We start from the raw sequence: 18,866 nt of genomic DNA on the forward strand, positions 1-18,866 counted from the left end.
GTCCTCAATTGAAGAAGATAGTATTTATCTAAAGCCTTTTTACTATGCCCTCCAGTCAAAGAAGGATCCCAGTAAGCATATGAAGATCTGTAAAAACAGTTTCTGCTTGGACTCACAACCTAAAAGGCACAATACCAACGGAAACGGGATTGGGAGAGAGGGAGGAGGAAAAGCCAATTAGGCACTACGTCTTAATTACAAAGTTCTTGTAAGTGTTCTTTGTGGCAGGGAAGAAGGAAGCAAACTCCTTGCAGCTGTTCCTTCTCTGGCCAAAGGACAGGGTCAGGTTGGTTCTTTCATGACAGTCTTCCTGGGAGGCAGGAAGAGCAACTTCCAAGTAGCTCTTGGTCCCTTGGCTGATGGCAGGAGCCAGACTGTGCTCCGTTCTAGTTCTGCAGTCCAAGGGCAATATACACAGATGTGCACACAAGCCCAGGACATTGTGGTGGTTTATCACCACTTTTTGGTATTTTACCCTGGGGTGTTAATTTTATTGAGATTCATGGTCTGTGAAAGTTCCATATATTTATTATAACACAACAAGTGACAGTACAGAATGGGGTGGAGGAGAAAGTGGCAACATAGCCCATCTTGCAGGATCTTTGAACTGCTCTGCTGTATAAGCAAAGTTAAAGTGCATGGGTTGGCATTTTTATATGATGTCTACCTGTGCCACGACACAGGCTCTTTACAACAGGCCTGTCCGCGGACACTCCCTGCTCAAGCTAAGCGCCACCACTTTATGAGCCTGAGGTGAGGGACAAACACCACCTTTCTACAGACTATGTGGAGAAAGGGGTTAAACAGGAATAATTTCAGGAATAAAATAATGCGCTGTGAATTATATGTGCTGATGGTGAATTAATGTCAGAACGGGTATTATATGTATATAACTGCAGATGATAAATGCCAAGGAGACACGTGGGATTTTTGTGGTAGTAAAACAAACTGAATAAAGTTTATTTCAATGTTCACAAACTTTGTTTCAAAATAAAACTTTTCATACCATTGTTAAAACCTCTCATCCAATCCTTTTCTCTTCTCATACACGCTTTCCTTTCTCTCACACCTTCACTCTTGAACTTTCTTTATTATCAGGTTTGTTTATTATACACCAACTGACTATCTGCACACTACACTCAAAAGACAACCCTCTTTACCCTGATCCTCGAATTCTCCCTCGAACCAAAGTACTTTTAAAACAACCACCCCTATCTCCTCAGTCATTCCCTTATATATCCTCCTCCCCCTTCCTAAGATATTCAATCTCCACCCACTCAGGTCAACATTCTAAACACAATAGACTTACAAATCCTAGACATACATTAGGGAACTGACTTGTGGGGTGTAACACCACACTACCTATCCCCAAACTTCTTAATAAATTATTATTATTATTATTATTATTATTATTATTATTATTATTTATTTATTTATTTATTTATTTATTTATTTCTTATTCGCCTCTCCCTCTGGATTGAGGTGGGGAACAACATTAAATACAAAAATGCAATAAAATGCATAAAACTGATTTTAAAAAATGTATAAAACTGATAAAATATTAAAATAACAATTGGGCATGTTAAAATTCATCTGGGTAGGCCTGCTGGAAGAGATAAATCTTTATGGCTTTCTTAAACTAGGAAAAACTATTAAGTTGACAAATCTCTCCGGGCAGGCCATTCCACAGTCTGGGAGCAGGAGAAGAGAATTCCTCTGGGTAACAGTTGTCAGCCTAGTTTTGGCTGACTAGAGTAAATTCTTCCCATAGGACCTGAGTGTGGATTATACAGGGGAAGGTGATCCCGCAGGTAACCTGGACCCAAACCATGTAGGGCTTTAAAGGTAATAATGAACACTTTATACTTCATCTGGAAACTAATTGGCAGCCAGTGGAGTAATTTTAAAGTTGGTGTAATATGGGCACCCCTAGGTGTGCCAGTGACCAACCTGGCTGCCATATTATGAACTAGTGGAAGTTTCTGAACTACGTACAAAGGTAGCCCAGGTGTTAGCTTTCTGCTTTGTGCTGTGTGAATAAGCCATTCCCAACCCATACATTTTTGGCCTACAAGTCCCATCATCCCCAACCACTGGCCAGGATGGCTGGGGCTGATGGAAGTTGAAGTCCAAACCATCTAGAGGGACCCAAGTTGAGGAAGGATGATATCTGTGAAGATGCAACACTAGCCCTCTCTTCTTGATGGTTAAAGGATCAAGCACAGCCTGCAGGTCTTTTCAGTTCTCCTTCTCCAAACCATCCTAACTTCAAATGCAACTTTAGGACCATACCAGGAAGTGGAGGCTGGAGGTTCTCATTTCGGTGAGGCTCTGTATCCATTCTGGGTTTCAGTCACAACCAGGCAGAGCTCTAAAGGAGCTGTCCTGAACCCAAATAGGTTCAGCACCTTGGATAGCTCCTTAGAGGACTGGCTGATTTTGATTGCAACCCATAATGGATTCACAGCCCTATGGGAATCAGACCCATCAGTGTCCACTGATACCAGGGTGCTTCCAGACAAGTCTTATCATGCAATAATTGACTCATTCATGGAATTTTATGGAGGGTCTAGGCACCATCTTCCAGTTGTAATCCTCCCATTTTCTTCCTATCACTTCCTCTATTTTTTTTCTTTCTACAAATAATCCATGAAGGAGGAAATGCCTGCACAATAGCTGCATAATGTCTGGATCAATAGTTCTAGTTGCCCTCTGTCAAGATATGCCCCAGGTTTAGGGTTAACAGGAAAGGCAGGAGGATTTCTGGCACAAGAATGGAAAGGCTAGGAAAAGGAAGCACATGATCCTGTTGCCTATCTTATAAACATTTATTTATTTATTTATTACATTTTTATACCACCACCCAATAGCCGAAGCTCTCTGGGCGGTTCACAAAAACATAGCTATGAAATATTTAGTAGGGGTGTGCACTCTGCACAAAAAATTCGGGGGTCTGATGGACCTCCAAAATTGTGGTGCGGTTAGGGGTTTTAAAACTGTCAGAAACTCACAATGCAGTTAGAAGATCGTTTGAAGCCCCAAATAGATCCGTAGGTATATGATGGTTTTTTAGGCAACATGAGGGCACATTTCATGTTGATGTACAACTAACTGAACATTTCTATATTAGAAAGATGCTGTCGCTGATGGGTGAGGGAATGGTAGTTTTGAGATTGACATCTGTGGCTATCCAATAGCTGCAGTCTCCTTCCTGTCCCCCCTCCAATTACAGTGCTTAGAGGGAGGGATTGAAAATGATATAGCCCATTTTTCTCCCCACTGGAACTCATTTGTTTGCTAGTTTGTGGAGTGAGAAAGAGTCCAAGTTCCACTCTCCATATACACTTCATCTTCTTTCAGGAGAGGTTGCACAATGTTCAGAAACTAACCTCCTACAAAAATTGAAGTCCCACACGTGTGTCGACTTGGTACCATATGTTTAAATTATGGGAGCTGTGTCTGAACTAGAATGAAGCTACAGCCAATTTTCTTAACTTCTTGAAAAACTGGTGTTGGCTGAAATGAAGGATTTAGGAAAAATGGCTTGCACTATGAAAATAATGAAAACCGTTCCATGTAAATGAGCTGTCCCAGAAGTGATGATAACTGGCAGGCAGTGTAGATCCATACAACCTCACAAGCCAATATTAGGATACAGAAAAGAATTTTGTTCCAAAGGCTGATATGTGTACTACAAGTACGGATGCAACTTGGCCGGGTGTAAAGTCAAAAGAAGAAGGGGCGGCGAGAGAAAAGTTTGCTAGTACTAGTATGTCTTCTGTTTTGAAGACAGGACTCAAGTTTATATGCTTTGAATATCTATAAAAATAAAGGTATTATATTTATGCTTGTTCTTGTCTGACCTCTCATAGGGAGAGCAGCACACTCCCATTTCACTCCAATAGAGCAAACCGTCAGGGAACAGATCTCTATCTTTATAAACTGAAGCTGATCTCTATTTTTATAAACTGAGTATGCAGAATTGTGCATCAGCAAAGGATAAAAAGTCCTGTGCAGGTGTGTGTGTGTGTGTGTGTATGGGGGGCTGGTTTGAGGGTGATTTTTTTAAAAAAAAAAAATATATCCTAAAAATCAAGGCATGAAGGGAACTGTTTTAAACTTGGCATGGCTAAAGCCCTACTTAAGAGATACCAGGATGCCAAGTTCCATCTCTTTAACTTTAAAAATGACAGATGTATGCATTTTTGTTAATTCCCATTGACGATAATAGCGTGGTTTTTCTGAAATGGAGCGTTTTTTCAACAAGTAATCCAGTGGCACGGGGAGACAGAGCTGCCCCGAAAATCAGGGCAGGGAATCGCCTCATTAGAGCTCCACCTTGAATTTCGGGGAGGAGCAGACCAACTCTGCACACCCCTAATATTTAGCATTAAGTCTGTACAGATCCTCAGGGAAGACAAATCAGTAAAAGCCTGATAATACACACTCCCTCTTATATGACAATGTTTGGGTGGTGGTATTTTCAGTTATTATTGTAACTGACCTTGAGTTTTAAAGAAGGACAAGATAGAAATTTTAAAAAGGAAACAGAACATCCTGTGATTCTCCTGAGAACAAACCACTGGTTAGAAACAATAGGCTTGAAATAAAAGAAAACATTTAAAGAAAACTTCATAGTTTCGGTTTCTTCCTCGCACTACAAATGAAGTACAGTAAATGCTTACCATTTGCCTTCTGGATTTAAAAGCTGCTGAACTGTATATCCAAATTGCTCATTCGAGGGGCCAGAAAATACTTTTGCTCCTTGGAGCCCAACATTGTATGCTTCGCAGCAGTTTTGAAGGATGCCTATTAAGAGGAAGAGTAATATTACCATTAAAATCAATGAAGATCTTCATGCCAATTCCACTCAGTACATGATTTCTGCATCACCATGAAAGGGATATTTCCACCTTTTCACTGCACAGGTACAACAACTGGTATATGGTGACAGAATTATTATTATTATTATTTTTAAAAAAAGATTTCTTGCCCTGAAGATGGAGCAGATAGGCTTAAAGATTAGGGATGCAAAAGCATCAGAGGGAACATGGAAAAATGCCATATATTGGGTCAGCCTAGCCTAGCATTGTCTGTTTTCACCAGTAGTGGCTCTCCAGCGTTTCAGGTGGAGGTCTTTCAATCACCTGCTACCTGATCCTTTTTATGGCTAGAAGCACTGAGGATTTGAACATTCCACATGCAGGGCATGTACTATGCTCCCAAGCAGTGGTCCCTTCACCTTTCAAAAGCTAATGTGTATATGTAGCAAGTTCTCAAGTCTTCACCTGGTGTTGAAAGGAGGAATACAATGAAGGCACCAGATGAACCTCTCTAGGGATCTTGTTCCACAGGCAGAGAAGACCCTATTCCTAGTAGCCAGCCACCTCACTCCCTTTGGCAGGGGCTGACAGGGAAGGTCCGCTGAAGATGATCTTAGGGTCCGATCTTAGGCAGGAGTATACGAGAGGAGACACTTCTTCAGAGAACCTGGCCCAACGTCGTTTAGGGCTTTTAATATTAATAGTAGCACTTTGAATCAGGTCTGAACAGGCAGTCAGTGCAGCTGGAAAAGGGCTTTCTCCGCTGTGGCACCCCGGTTGTGGAACGAGCTCCCCAGAGAGGTCCGCCTGGCGCCTACACTGTACTGCTTTCGTCGCCAGCTGAAGACCTTTTTATTCACTCAGTATTTTAACACTTAATTTTAACTTAAATTTAAATTTTACTGTTTTAACTCTGTATTTTAATCTTATAATCAACTTTGCTGTGTGGTTTTATCCTGGTTGCGCTTTTTATACTGTATTTCGTAATTGTGTTTTTAACCTGTTGGATGTTTTTTGTGGTTTTAATTTTTGTGAACCGCCCAGAGAGCTTCGGCTATTGGGCGGTATAAAAATGTAATAAATAAATAAATAAATAAATAAATAAGATAAAATAAAATAAAATACTTGTGTAATGTGGTCTCATTGCCCAGTCCCCATTAACAATCTCGCTGCCCTGTTTTGGACCAGCTGAAGTTTCTGGACCATTTTTGAAGGCAGATCTACATATAACACATCGTAGTAATCCAGACAAGAGGTTACCAGAGCATGGATAACTGTAACTAGGCAATCTCTGCCCAAATAAGGGCATAGCTGTTTGATCCGCCTAAGCTGATAGAAGGTGCTCTGATGCACCCACCTGTGCCTCAAGTGACAGTTCGGGTCTAGAGCACCCCCACACTATGAACTTGATCCTTTACGGGGAGTGCAACCCCCTCCAGAATGAGTTGACCATCACCTGGCCAGTTGTAGTCCCAAATATCTGTACGACACCTGATTGTGGAGAGCTGGAATATTCTAAACCTTAAGTGGTACTTTGTATTTTAGATTTCATGGTACAAATGAATTCAGAAAGCAATCTAACAGCTTCCTGGTATTTCCCACATGTAATAGAGACATTATTGTTATCTCTACTCTACAGAGCTTCAGTGTGAAATCTGATGCAACATAGCCATTCATGCGCAATACTCCTGGGGCTCCTACAAAATTGTGTTCATTTCCCCCTCTTTACACACACACAAACACACTCAAACCAGAACCCATTGAGCCAGCACAGATATATTCGTAGCTGCGATTGCAACTCCCCCTCTTCTGTCTGAATCCAATGATGATTCACACGTTTGACTTTGAATGAGAACATCCACACATTTATTTATTTAAGACGTATTTACCCACTTTTCACCCCCCAAAAGGAGATGCTCAAAATGGCTTACAATATATAAAAGCACAAAAATAACAACTAATCATTAAAACACATTAATAACTAAAAGCAGTAACACACACACACACACACACACACACACACACACAATCTAACACGTTAATTTATATAACATCTTCAGACTACAGGCATACAGGCTGAAGTCAAAGTAGATTTTCACTTGTTTCTCAGATAATCAAATCCTCAATTCTCTCCCTCCCCACCTTACACACACTTATTTTAAACCAATTTCCCATATTTTTTTCTAATTCTGTCATAGCCACATTACTCCGTACAACAACCTGAAGGTCTTCACCTCACTGGACAGGCATAATTAAGATACTTCCACTTGGCTCCAACTCATCTTGCGTAAAAAAGGAAATGTTATTGTACCAGGAAGGATGCATTCACATCAAAAATAACAAGATTGTAAAAAATATTTTGCACAATAGAAGGTATTATGTATTAACAGTAAGATGGGAGTTCTCTTCCACAAAATGAAAATCCAATTATGTTAGCACATGCTACTTCACATGCTATCACTGTTCTATGTTTCAGGATCTGAACAAACCAAAAAAGGCAAAGCTAAACAAATGAGCAGGCTTGGAGAAAAACCTTTCAGCCTAGGGGGCTAAATTTCAGGCAGGGATGGCATATCTGGATCACCTGGATTCCTAATTTGGCCCTCCAGAGTTTGCCAGATGGCCGTGGCCCCTTCCCCACCATACCAGGAGGTTCCCATTTTGTTCTACTGACCCCCCTCATCATCTGGTGGTTTCCTGGTATTTTTGCAGGTTCCCCCCTCCATTCTAAAAGGTGGAAATACCTCTCCTAAGGCTTAATCACTGGCCGTCAGAGGTTTAAACTAAAATATGCCGGCACTTTTGGTATTTTGGCCCCCTTTGCCTTTGGTCTAGACCACCACTAGAATGTGGCCCTCTAGAACTTCTCCAAAAACTAAATTTGACCCTTGGACTAAAAGAGGCTCAACACTCATGGGGCATATCTAGACCAGCTGATATCCAGGGATCGCCCCGGGATCATCCCTGTGCATCCACATGATGGACAGGCATCCCAGGAGCAGGGAGGGATGATCCCTCCCTTTCCTTGGGATATTGGCAGGCCCTTCCCCCCCTGCTTTTTCCAAGTTCTCAGGATGATCCTGAGACTGTGGAAGGTGTGGTCGGGCATCATGGGTTGTCCCCGCTCCTCATGAGTAACCGTGAGGAGCCGGGAGCTGGGCATGGGGCACAGAGCTCCTCAGGAGCTCTGTGCCCATTGGGGGTGCAGTTCGCAGACACGAGGGGGGCTTTTTTAAAAAAAAACAACCACGATTTCGGTGGAGTGCTCGTGCGCTCCTTTCCCTTTAAGAAAATGAATTCAAAATGGTGGCCGCGATGTTTCACACTGTGTGTAGACCAGGGTGAGGATCTTGCGAACATAAAATCACGAGATCGTCACCCTACAACCCCCTCATCTAGCCATGGACTTGTTCTAGGCCATCAGTGTCTTTGTCAGTCTCTCTGCTTCAACTTGTCTCTGGGAATGTAATCTAGCCTTTCTGTAAGAATGACCATTATTGGCCAACAAGCCAACAAACAAGAGCATGCATGCATTTATTATCCCTCATTCCTAAACCTTACAGGAAGTAATATGGCAAGAAAACTAAACATAACTAAAGAGGGTCTCTTGCAAACATTTCTAGGAAGTGAAGTAATTTAGCATGTAAAGATAAACAACAACGAAAAGCTTTCTATGTCATTAGTTGCCGGACTGGAACAGTGTAGGAGGTTAGAACACAAGTAGATGTAATAATGCAGGCATTTCCCAAATACTCCTCATTGAGACAGTCACAACCACTTACAAATCTTTTACTGATGTTTCAGATAAAAGGGGCTGATTGCAGTAAAGCGCTTGAAAGTCAGCCACTGGGTTCCTGTTGGGAATTGCAAGGGAGAGACTGGAAAAACTGCAAGGGAGAGACTAGGCACCTATTTCTTACTCACACCAAGGACAGCTGGTTAGAGATGAACTGTTTATTTCTTTAAAAGTGGTGACCCTAATTAAGATGCATGGTTTATAGACACACAACATCCACAGCTATTAAGTTGTTTAATTCAAACTGGGTCCTATAGCCAAGAATGATCTCATGAAAATGAAAATGAAAACAAGAGGGCCTTAAGTGTTTCTAAGGATGAAACATTAAAATCTGTTGTGGGGAATGGGGACTTTTTAATCAGGACACAGACTGTTTACAGATAAGAGCTCCCTGAAGTATACAACTGTATTAGCTATTCCCAGGCAAGCTAAGGCTGTGGTGGGTGTGACAATCTGGACCGAATATGTGAGTTGTATGTTAGCCTTTGGCTGGTTGTACTCTGGAGCTCAAATTCTTGTCCACTATTGCCAATTGGCCTAATAAATGGCATCCTTTCAGCTAATTCTAAAAGCCATTTTCTTGTTTGCTGCTACAAGTACGTCAGCAAAGCTTCAGAGGGTATGGCTCACCATATAGTTGTGAACTGATAGGACCAGTTTCCTTCCTGCTGGTTTTATTGTTTTAATTGTTATTTTATTGTGACCATTTTTATTGCTTTTAATATTTTATTGCTTTTAATATTTTATGCATTTTATTGTTGTAAGCCGCCTTGAAAGGCGGACAAGAAATGTTTTAAATGAATAAATAAAAATAAATAATAAAATATTGATGTCCTTTGTATTGTATTTATTTGTGTCCTCTGTTAAACCCATCCTGCCAGCTACTGATGTAAACAACAAACAGGCATGGGGCAACCCATGGGAGGATTCTTCTAGCACAGGGGTAGGCAACTTCTGGAGGTATGGGAGCCATTTTTACCCACCCACCCCAATCACCCACATGGGCCACAGTCCACAGGGCACCTCCCGCAAAAAGCCAAAATCTTCGATTTGCTTCCCCAATTCAGCGGCAAACTCCATAGCACTACAGAGTGCTACAATCATTGCATTTAGCTTGTTTGCAAGCTAAATGTAACTCCTTTTAGACACTGTAGCAGTTTCAGTGTGCACATTTATAACTGTAAACTTGTTGAATATAAAATGTGATGCTTTATTGGCAAACAGGACATGGTTTAGAAAGACAGACTAGGAGCTTTTTTCCTAGTCTGCACTTTTGGACTAAAATGCAGCATGTAGGAAAACATATTGAAATATCTATCCTCAAAATAGTAAGGAAAAAAGAGCTAAGTTGGCTCCATACCTATTTTTAGCCTATAAATGAATAAAGCTTCTCTCTTTTTGTGGGGGAGGGAGAATTCATATTTATAGAATAGAAAAGGAGTACATGTGTCTACATTTCAATAATGGCATAATACTGTTTCAGCTTTCCAGCTACGACTCCTTGCTACTACTGTGAACAGTTATAGTCCTATTAGTATATGGTAGGACACCCTATATACGGTAGAATACTAATAGTGAACTCGTTGTCCTAATGTGAATCCTTATGTAGCCAAAAGAGCACCATCTAAGAGCGGGATACCAGCAGGCTTGAGGAAAACCCAAGATTGCAGAAGTACTGAAAGAAAAGCAACTTGCCTAAGCATTCAAGTACAATTCAGAGGTTGGTCTGAGCTCCAAAACACAAAACCCCACATTTGAACCCAAATAAAGGTGGTGCTGGAGGGCAGCAAAACAGCCTCCCAGCTGCTATGGAATATGATTCACTGCACTCCATTGTAGTGGGAAGAGTAACAGGTTCTTAATTTCAGTGTTTTTCTGTTTTATGTACCCTAGTAATTGAGGGTAAATACTGCAAAACAGTGTGACTACTTTATTACTGGGTTTGAAAGTCTAGGTGGGTATCACTTTGGCCCTATGAGCTCTTCAATAGCTGGAAACATCACACGATCCATGCCAGATTCAGGTCTATGCCCCTGGAGTCTTCAATTGTGCATGCTATCTTAAATGAAAGGTTATGTTTTCAAGCTCCTGTGATTAAGGTGCCTTTGAAGCCGAAATGGATGCAATAAAATGTATGTCAGTCATCAGAAAAGAGGGTATCATTAACTTTAGGGGAGTTCTTGGCTTCTTTGCAATCCAGAGTTGGCAAACTTGACATTAGGCCTGAAGCATATATTAAAATCAAATATTTGTCAATATTTCAGATTTTCAGTGCATGCTTTTGAAACCTGCTTCCCATTTGTGTTCTTTAGAAACTATAACCACAGTCTGAAAGTAGAACATTTGAAGTTAAGACAAATGGCGCCCCAACCCTACTTGCGCTTTTTATGCAAGTAAGGATCAGGGAAGACTTAATGGTGCACTAACATCTGATGCACGTGTACCTGCCTCTTTCATGTATAAAGTGGAGTGTGTGTGTCATTTTTATAATAAAAGAGTAGTATTGGCAAGGAGAGTTGAATCTTTCTCTCCGCAATTCGGCATGGACGAATCTGTCTGTTTCGCATTATTTTCAAGCACAAGCTTGCTCCATCCCCTTTCCACATCAATTTGCAATTTAAAAACAACTCTGCATGATAGTTTGTACACATTTTTACATGCATGAAAATTCATATGTACTTTTCTGAATATATGCATTTTTTGCAAACACTTTCCCCTCTTTGGATGCAATTTTCCTTGAATGTATGCATTTTTGTACACAATTGTCCCTAATGTCTGCGGTTTCTTTTCGGATTGGAGAACTGCATCACAAAAGTCATAGGATAATTTACAACAGATAACTGTGTTTTGGTTTGTGCATTCATTCAGAAAGGGCACATAAGGTTGGTTAGTATTAAATGGAAAGCTAAACACATTTCTCCCCCATCTCTTTTCACAGGTACTTCTCCCACCTTGCCCATTTCACTTCTGCTATCAGAGCCAGGCTGGCGAAAAAGCGTAGCAACAGGGCATGGGCAGGTAAGGTGAGAAAGGTTCGGCTCCTCATTATATCATCTCCCTGAACTTTTTGTTGTTAACCCCACACACACCCCAAAAAAACCAACAACCTGGCACTCCCACTTGGCAGACACATGAGCTTCAACTCTGGCTTGATCTCACGTCCGGTCTATGACAAAAGGATTTGTGTCCAAGTAAGCACATGTACAATTAAGAAACCAACTGGTTTATACCAAAGGCTTGTGACTTAATTGTCTTTTGGATTATATGTACATTTGTAATAAGATTTAAATTTTTTTGATGTGGCTAAACTATTCACAGTGTAGTAAATAAGAACATTTGCTCTTTTACTTCTTTCATAACTGAATGGCTGCATAACTGCATAAATATTCATAACTGAATATTATATTGTATTTTATATTATGGTTTCATATTGTTGTTTTATACTTTGAATGTTTTTAATTTTTGTGAACTGCCCAGAGAGCTCCGGCTATTGGGCGGTATAGAAATGTAATAAATAAATAAATAAATAAATAAATATCACAATAAGAAAAGGGACTGTTTTGCTGGAAATTGCTAACTAATGGACTTTATGTATGATTGCCTAATTTTCATCAGAAATAGTAAATTGTACAACAACAACAACAACAGCAACTGCATGCAATTCAAGTTTATACAAACAGCCCGGTCCAAAGAAGCCCTTATTTGCATGTAAAAAAATTTCAATGCATACATGGGGAATGAGTTGCTGATGTTCCCTGCGGGTTCCAATCCCTTGCGCTACTCTATGAAGCATGGCCTTCAGAAAGGCATGAAGGAAACATGCCACATCAAACCAATACAATTACATCTCTGCACAGTATTCACTTAAATTATTTTTAAGGTATATTAAGTACTGGATTGCCTCTAATCAAGTCCTCAACACCCAAGCCTTTGCCAAAATATAGAAGAAAAGGGTAACAGAAATGCCTGATAAGGCATTTGGTGTGGCTAGTTTTGTTATCAGCAATACAACCAAACAAAACACGTGTTTCTTGTAGATATATTTTTAAAAGAGTTCTTTATGGAGCATGTGTCCTAAGCTTATTCCTTCCTGTCATCTCTTTCCTTTAAATGGTGATGTTTCTTGAAGTTGTGGCTGGCAGAATGGCCTTCTGAAAGGCAAGGCAACATGCTTTGTCATACCCAAACTGGTACAACTGCATTTCTATGCAATGTTTCTCTAGAATGCTTTTTTGTAAATGAATAAATAAAGCATATTTCAAAATGATTCATTAAGAGAATGAACTAAAAAGAGAAAGAGAGTGGAGGAAAACCATCTCTGCAAGACCAAAGGAACATTTAAAGGCCACGGCTACTGTAAGGTGCAGCTCTTCAAGGGTTCTGTGGATATGTGATAATCACTTGTGGCTTAAAAGAAATGAAGACAAGGATTCTTCTTTAATGCTTCCTTCCCTGACCTTACCCACCACAGGAAACCAGCTATTCATATGTGTGCTCCCACATCTATGCATTTTGCAGCAGTGAAGAAGCTAAAGTAATCAACCAAGAAAGAACCTTACTCCATTTCAGCCACTAGTATTGTGAAGTACTATTTGTTCATCTGGATTTACATCTCACTCTTCCCTTGGGTGTGGAGAGGCTGCAACAAAACTAAAGTTTAACGTTTTTTTAAAAAACAAACACACAAACAAACAAACCCCAAATAAGCAGATAAAACTTCATTACTAATGAAATTAAAATTAAGCACCTGTATCAGTGTATTAATCTTCACTACTAAAAATAACTGTTTTACAAATGTGCTGGAAATATCAGATTCACATGCACACAATGATTGACTTTGTTACTACAAGGGTATTCTGAATATATGTACATCACAAAGAAGGCATCTGTGGATTGTAGATCATGTACTGGTAATTCAGGAAGAGTATTGGGACATGGGCTAAACTTTTGAATGGTTATATTTATATTTTTAGAAACAAAGTTATGCCCTGTTTGTAAATCTCCTCATGTTGAACTTGTTGGTCTTTCAAATTAATGCTATATTCTTAGATAAGTAAGGATGTGATCAAAATTTCAATCTTAGTAGGGAACCTTTTTTCTTTTCTTTTTGTCAAGAGGGTTACATTCCCTCGAGGGTGAACTGTATGCCTCCCTGAGATCCTTGTGATATAGGGCAGGATACAAATGTTTTAATCAATAATAAATAAATCTGTTGGGAACTGCAGCCCACAGCGAAACATGGTCAGTGAACCATTAGTAGTCCACAGAAAGATTACAGAAGGGTTGAGAATATAATTACTTGAGTCTGAACTTGGTTTATTCCCCCCCGCCTTCAAATTCTGGAGATAGAGGCCATGTTGACTAGGACCGGATTATTGAACAAGCTGACAAAAGTAGGCTGACCATATGAAAAGGAGGACAGGGCTCCTGTATCTTTAACAGCTGCATAGAAAAAGGAATTTCAGCAGGCGTCATTTGTATATATGGAGAACTTGGTGAAATTCCCTCTTCATCACAACAATTAAAGCTGCAGGAGCTATACTAGAGTGACTAGATTTAATTTAAAAGAGGGCAGGGCATATATACAAATGACACCTGCTGAAATTCCCTTTTCAATACAACTGTTAAAGATACAGGAGCCCTGTCCTCCTTTTCATATAGTCAGCCTAGACAAAAGGCCCTGACTTACGAGTTTGTGATTTTCATAATACAGCATTAGTGTAGTCTACTAATATTTCCCCAAACAATTACCAGTTAAAAACCAGACTATAGCTATTAAAATATGAGTTATGTAAATGCTTTGATTTGCAAAACAAATAAAGTTTATGAAGTGGCCTGGCAAAACCACCAGTAATTTTCAATGATCTATAATAATAATAATAATAATAATAATAATAATAATAATAATATGTTTCAGAACCGCTGACCTAAAACAATAAAACATATGCTACTGGTATGGAGCTTCATGAACAACTCTGATTGGAATGCAGCTTGAGTCCTGTCTGCATTTCAACATGGTAACCATGGAAATGGGGACAAGCCTGCACAAAGCCTAACAAAGGAAACCTTGAAATGAGTAAATGAAAATGACAACAGTGAACTCTGAATGTTCAAGACTTTTAAGAGCACTGATGGCTTGTTCTGGCCTTCTGAAAAATATAATAGATATAAACCCACATCCCCAAAATTAATTACATTCAAATGAATTATTTGAAATACTTTGTTAATCCAGCCCTATTTAAATGTGTATATTTTTAACATTATGATTCAACAAGAATAATTTGAGAAGTTTAAAAGCAGCTGCCATATGCTAAGTACGTGAAATATCTAAACTTATTCTCCTTTATACATTGCTTGATGGCATTTGTAAAGTATGCCCTGTGGTCTGACTAATATGATATTCACTTAGGGTGGGCTTGCACATAACGCTAAGCCACCCTGAAGGATAAGCCACAGTGGGTTGGCTCCAGACAGACACTTGGGCGAATTGCAGCTCCGCATGGCTTGTTTCCCCCTCAGTCCTCCAGCCTGCTCTCTGCACCTATCCAGTGTCCTTTAGGCACAGCCCGTCTTGTCTCTTCATCCCAGATCCATCCCCATTCCAAAACCTACCCCTTTTCAGAGCACTTACTTTGTTTGCCACTTTTTTAAAAAATAATATTTTTTGGTCTCTCAGAATTGCACAAATGGGACCATATTTTATTATTGTTGTTCCCCCTCCCTCAGTCTACTGCAGGTGTGCAAAAGCACAATTTCAGCTGTCCAATATGTGAGGTATCAAATGGAGCACATAAGTGGAGTAGGTAACATACAAGGAAATTGACAAGGCAAGACTGCATATGGTCTAACTTGTGCACAGGTTTTTTTGGCTGTGTCAAGCAGCTCTATAGACATTTAGAACAAGTTACAGTTCCGGCTTCTGACATGATGGACAAGTCACCTTGAGAACAATTTATCCTCAACAAGCCTATTACAACCCACGGTTCTCAGGATGGCTTGCTGGAAAAAAGCAACCCACAATGAATTGCTCACAATGGGTTCAGATGTCATGGAATGCCACACTGACATTAACATGGCTCACAAACCACCATGGCTTATTGTGACATGTGAATCCAGCCACTGGGTTTGCCCAACATGCTAACTCATACTCAGTGGTTGTGTGTGGTTTGTTGTTGAACCGTGGGTTAGCGTATTGTTTGAACCCAGGATATTTTCTGCAGGGTAGCTTGTTAACCACCCTGAACAATCCAACAACAAACCATGGGGTCTCAAGGTGGCTTCTTTGAGAAAAATAAGCCACAATCCACCCTGTGGAATGATAAAAAGATAAACTGATAGATAAAATAATGCAAACATACTTCTATTGCTGTTTTAATGCTTTTAAATTTTTGTATATTTGTTTTTAATGTTCATTGTTTTTAACTTTTGTAAACCGCCCAGAGAGCTCCGGCTATGGGGCGATATATAAATGTAATAAATAAATAAATAAATAAATGTATATAACAGTGTCAATTAAATCATGACTGTGGAACCAAGGTAGGCTTCCTCGAAAAGAGCTGATTTCAGGAGGTGCTGAAAACAACACAGTGGTAGTGCCTGCAGGGAGTTCCAAAGAGAAGGAGCCACCACACTTAAGACTCTTCTTCAGGTGGACTCCAATTGGGCCATAGATCCATGTGGAACCACTAGGAGCATGTCTTTTGATGACCTCAGTGATTGGACAGTTTGGCAAGGGAGAAGGTGCTGTCTCAGGTATCCAGCACACAGCTGGCCTACATCTTGGACTACCATGCCTTGGCCTTACCTGAAGGAGGACAATAGATCAGCTTCCCCAACCTGGTTCCCCCAGATGTGCTGGACTACAATTCCCTGCACCCTGGATGGGGCACACTGAGAGTTGAAGTCCAACACATCTGTGGGGAAACCAGGCTGGGGAAGGCTGCACTAGACTATATTTGCTTTTCTAATGGTCACCAATTGTTTCTGGTTACTGACTGTCCCTCCATTTGGTGACTGGTGCTAGATCTTGGGCAAAGAACTCGGTCATGAATGTGAGAGAAGAAAGGGACAATTGCATTCTTTGGTTGATACCAAGGGCAATGTAGCCATGTCCTATAGTTCCAGAGTTGTGAATTGTTGTTGTTAAGGCTCCTCAACCAGCACAATTACATAATCACTTTCACCAGTGGTACAGCCTCATCTACCACATCCAGGTCCTGGATCTTGCCCATTCTTTGATATGGTGTTTTCATCTTGCTGAAAGTATATCTGATTTATGATAAGGTAATTGCCTACTGTCTAACCAAAATTATGATGTCCTCCCTGCCCACCCATTTCCCCCCCTCCAAAATGGATACAATGGCTAATTTTACACCTGAGTTTCCAAAAGGGACTGAACACTGGAAGATTCCCATTACGCATTCCTAGCTAATGATGTTTAGTTCATAGGTCTTAAGACTTGATGCCATTTCAGGGGGGTTTAAGTCTACAAAACCTGGAAGTGCTCTCTTGAAAGCTTGTGCAGTTAAAACTTGCCCATGCTTATGTATTTGTACCAGGTGGGTCATGACCTTCTTCAGTTACAAAGCTTTTATGTTGTCCTTGCTTAACCTAAACACGTTGCACAAGCTCAGTGGTGTGAAACTCAATTTACTGTTAAATCATGTAAAGTAATGAAATTTTGAGCTTCTTTATACTGGCATTGTTTTAGTAGTTCAGTAGGTGCAGAAGCAGTTTTTGCAACTAGGGCAACTGTGACGGGGGCATATGCATTGTAGGACTTTTTTCTGTCTAAACATGCATAGGATTGTGCCCTACATGATAAACCTCAAATGGAAATCACTGCAGCTTGCTCTATAAACTTTGTACAGACACATATGAACCAGTATTCTTTTTCTCCTACAATTGTCACTATCAGGGCAATCTTCCTCAAATAACTAAATTCCATCTACTCTGTTTTGATGATATTGGGACACACTGCCACTCTAGTCTGAATGCATTAACAGCCTGAACTGGCGCTTTTGTTTAAGCCCCAATCACTTTCACCAAGACAATAAAGGACAGATTAGACAAAAATGCAGATAGAATGTTTCATGGTCTGAGGCTTCATCCTTTTAAAAAATAAATAAAGTATTACAAGGCTGTTTGCATGCCACAATTCTTCCAAAAGGTTAATGGCTTTGTATCTGATTTCATTCCCTCTAGCGCTGCTACATTCCACAATGTTTCCCATAATTACTGAAAGAACAAGTTGGAACTTCTCACAGGTAAATGTTTTTGCATGGCACCCAACTCCACAGTAAGCTCAGATGAAACAATACCCTGATTTTTACAATCTGGAAGTGTTGGGGATGGGGGAATGTTATGACAAATTAATGTCATTGCTGCTGTTCCCAGAAAAATACATGTAAGACCTATTAAGTCATCCAAAAATACAACGGAGTTCATGTTTCCACAGTTCACATTCATCCTGGATTAATGGGAAGCATGAAGTTTAATAGCATTAAAGGCATTCATATACTGTAATGGTAAAGTGGACAAACTTGCTCATTTTTAAACTTAGAATTGGGTTACTATGTCTGCACAAGCCTCCCTATGTTGCAGATCCAGGAACTGAAGTCAACAACAACAAAAATGAAGTGTTCTGCTTAAGGATCCCAATGGGTTCATGGCAAAATTGAAACCAGAAAGAACCTTTCCATGCTTGAGCAATTGGGAGCAACCCACGGGACTTTGTGTTCCCCCATTCACACCATCCTTTTGGAATGTGAATTCTTGTCCCCAGAGTCAATTGCAGTTCTACATTATATCAGCAGTGAAGTTAATCATGGCTGAGCAATGATGTTAATCATGGCTGAATTGCATTTCTGCATTATGTCAGCAGTGATTTTAATCATGGCTGGGGTTAATCAAGGTTCTCTCCTCACCAGCTTTTGAAACCAGGGGCGTTGATGCCACCTCCTTCCTCAACCCTGCACGAGGAGGGAGCGTGGGGTTTCTGGCCAGCCATCCGGGTCCCGGAGCTGCCCCCCCCCATCTTCCTGGTGGAAGGCAATCAATCGCTGGTCACCTTCCACCAGACTCCATCCCCAGGTTGGCCCTGGATTGACCATGGAATGACATTATATGGCAGAAGTGCCGCATTGACGTCGCTTCCTTTGAAAAAGTCAGGGTAAATCCCTGACATGTTCATATCGCAGGTAAGCCCTGTGGTGGCTATGAACCTGTGCCTGCGTCATCTAACTGAC

At 40.4% G+C, this 18,866-nt stretch overlaps 1 protein-coding gene across 2 annotated transcripts in view; it reads right to left on the reverse strand.

Moving 5' to 3' along the window:
- ITGA2 (integrin subunit alpha 2) overlaps positions 1–18,866 on the reverse strand; it is a 74,566-nt gene that overhangs the window by 51,284 nt on the left and 4,416 nt on the right. The window contains exon 2 of one of the 2 annotated variants that reach the window (XM_063128084.1): positions 4,686–4,809. In XM_063128084.1, coding sequence (XP_062984154.1) covers positions 4,686–4,809 — 124 coding nt within the window. Of the gene's footprint in view, positions 1–4,685; positions 4,838–18,866 lie in introns of those variants that run through there. The other variant, XM_063128085.1, reaches the window with a different exon arrangement.

The sequence above is a fragment of the Elgaria multicarinata genome, chromosome 6 (assembly GCF_023053635.1).
Source record: "Elgaria multicarinata webbii isolate HBS135686 ecotype San Diego chromosome 6, rElgMul1.1.pri, whole genome shotgun sequence".
NCBI classification, from domain to species: domain Eukaryota; kingdom Metazoa; phylum Chordata; class Lepidosauria; order Squamata; family Anguidae; genus Elgaria; species Elgaria multicarinata.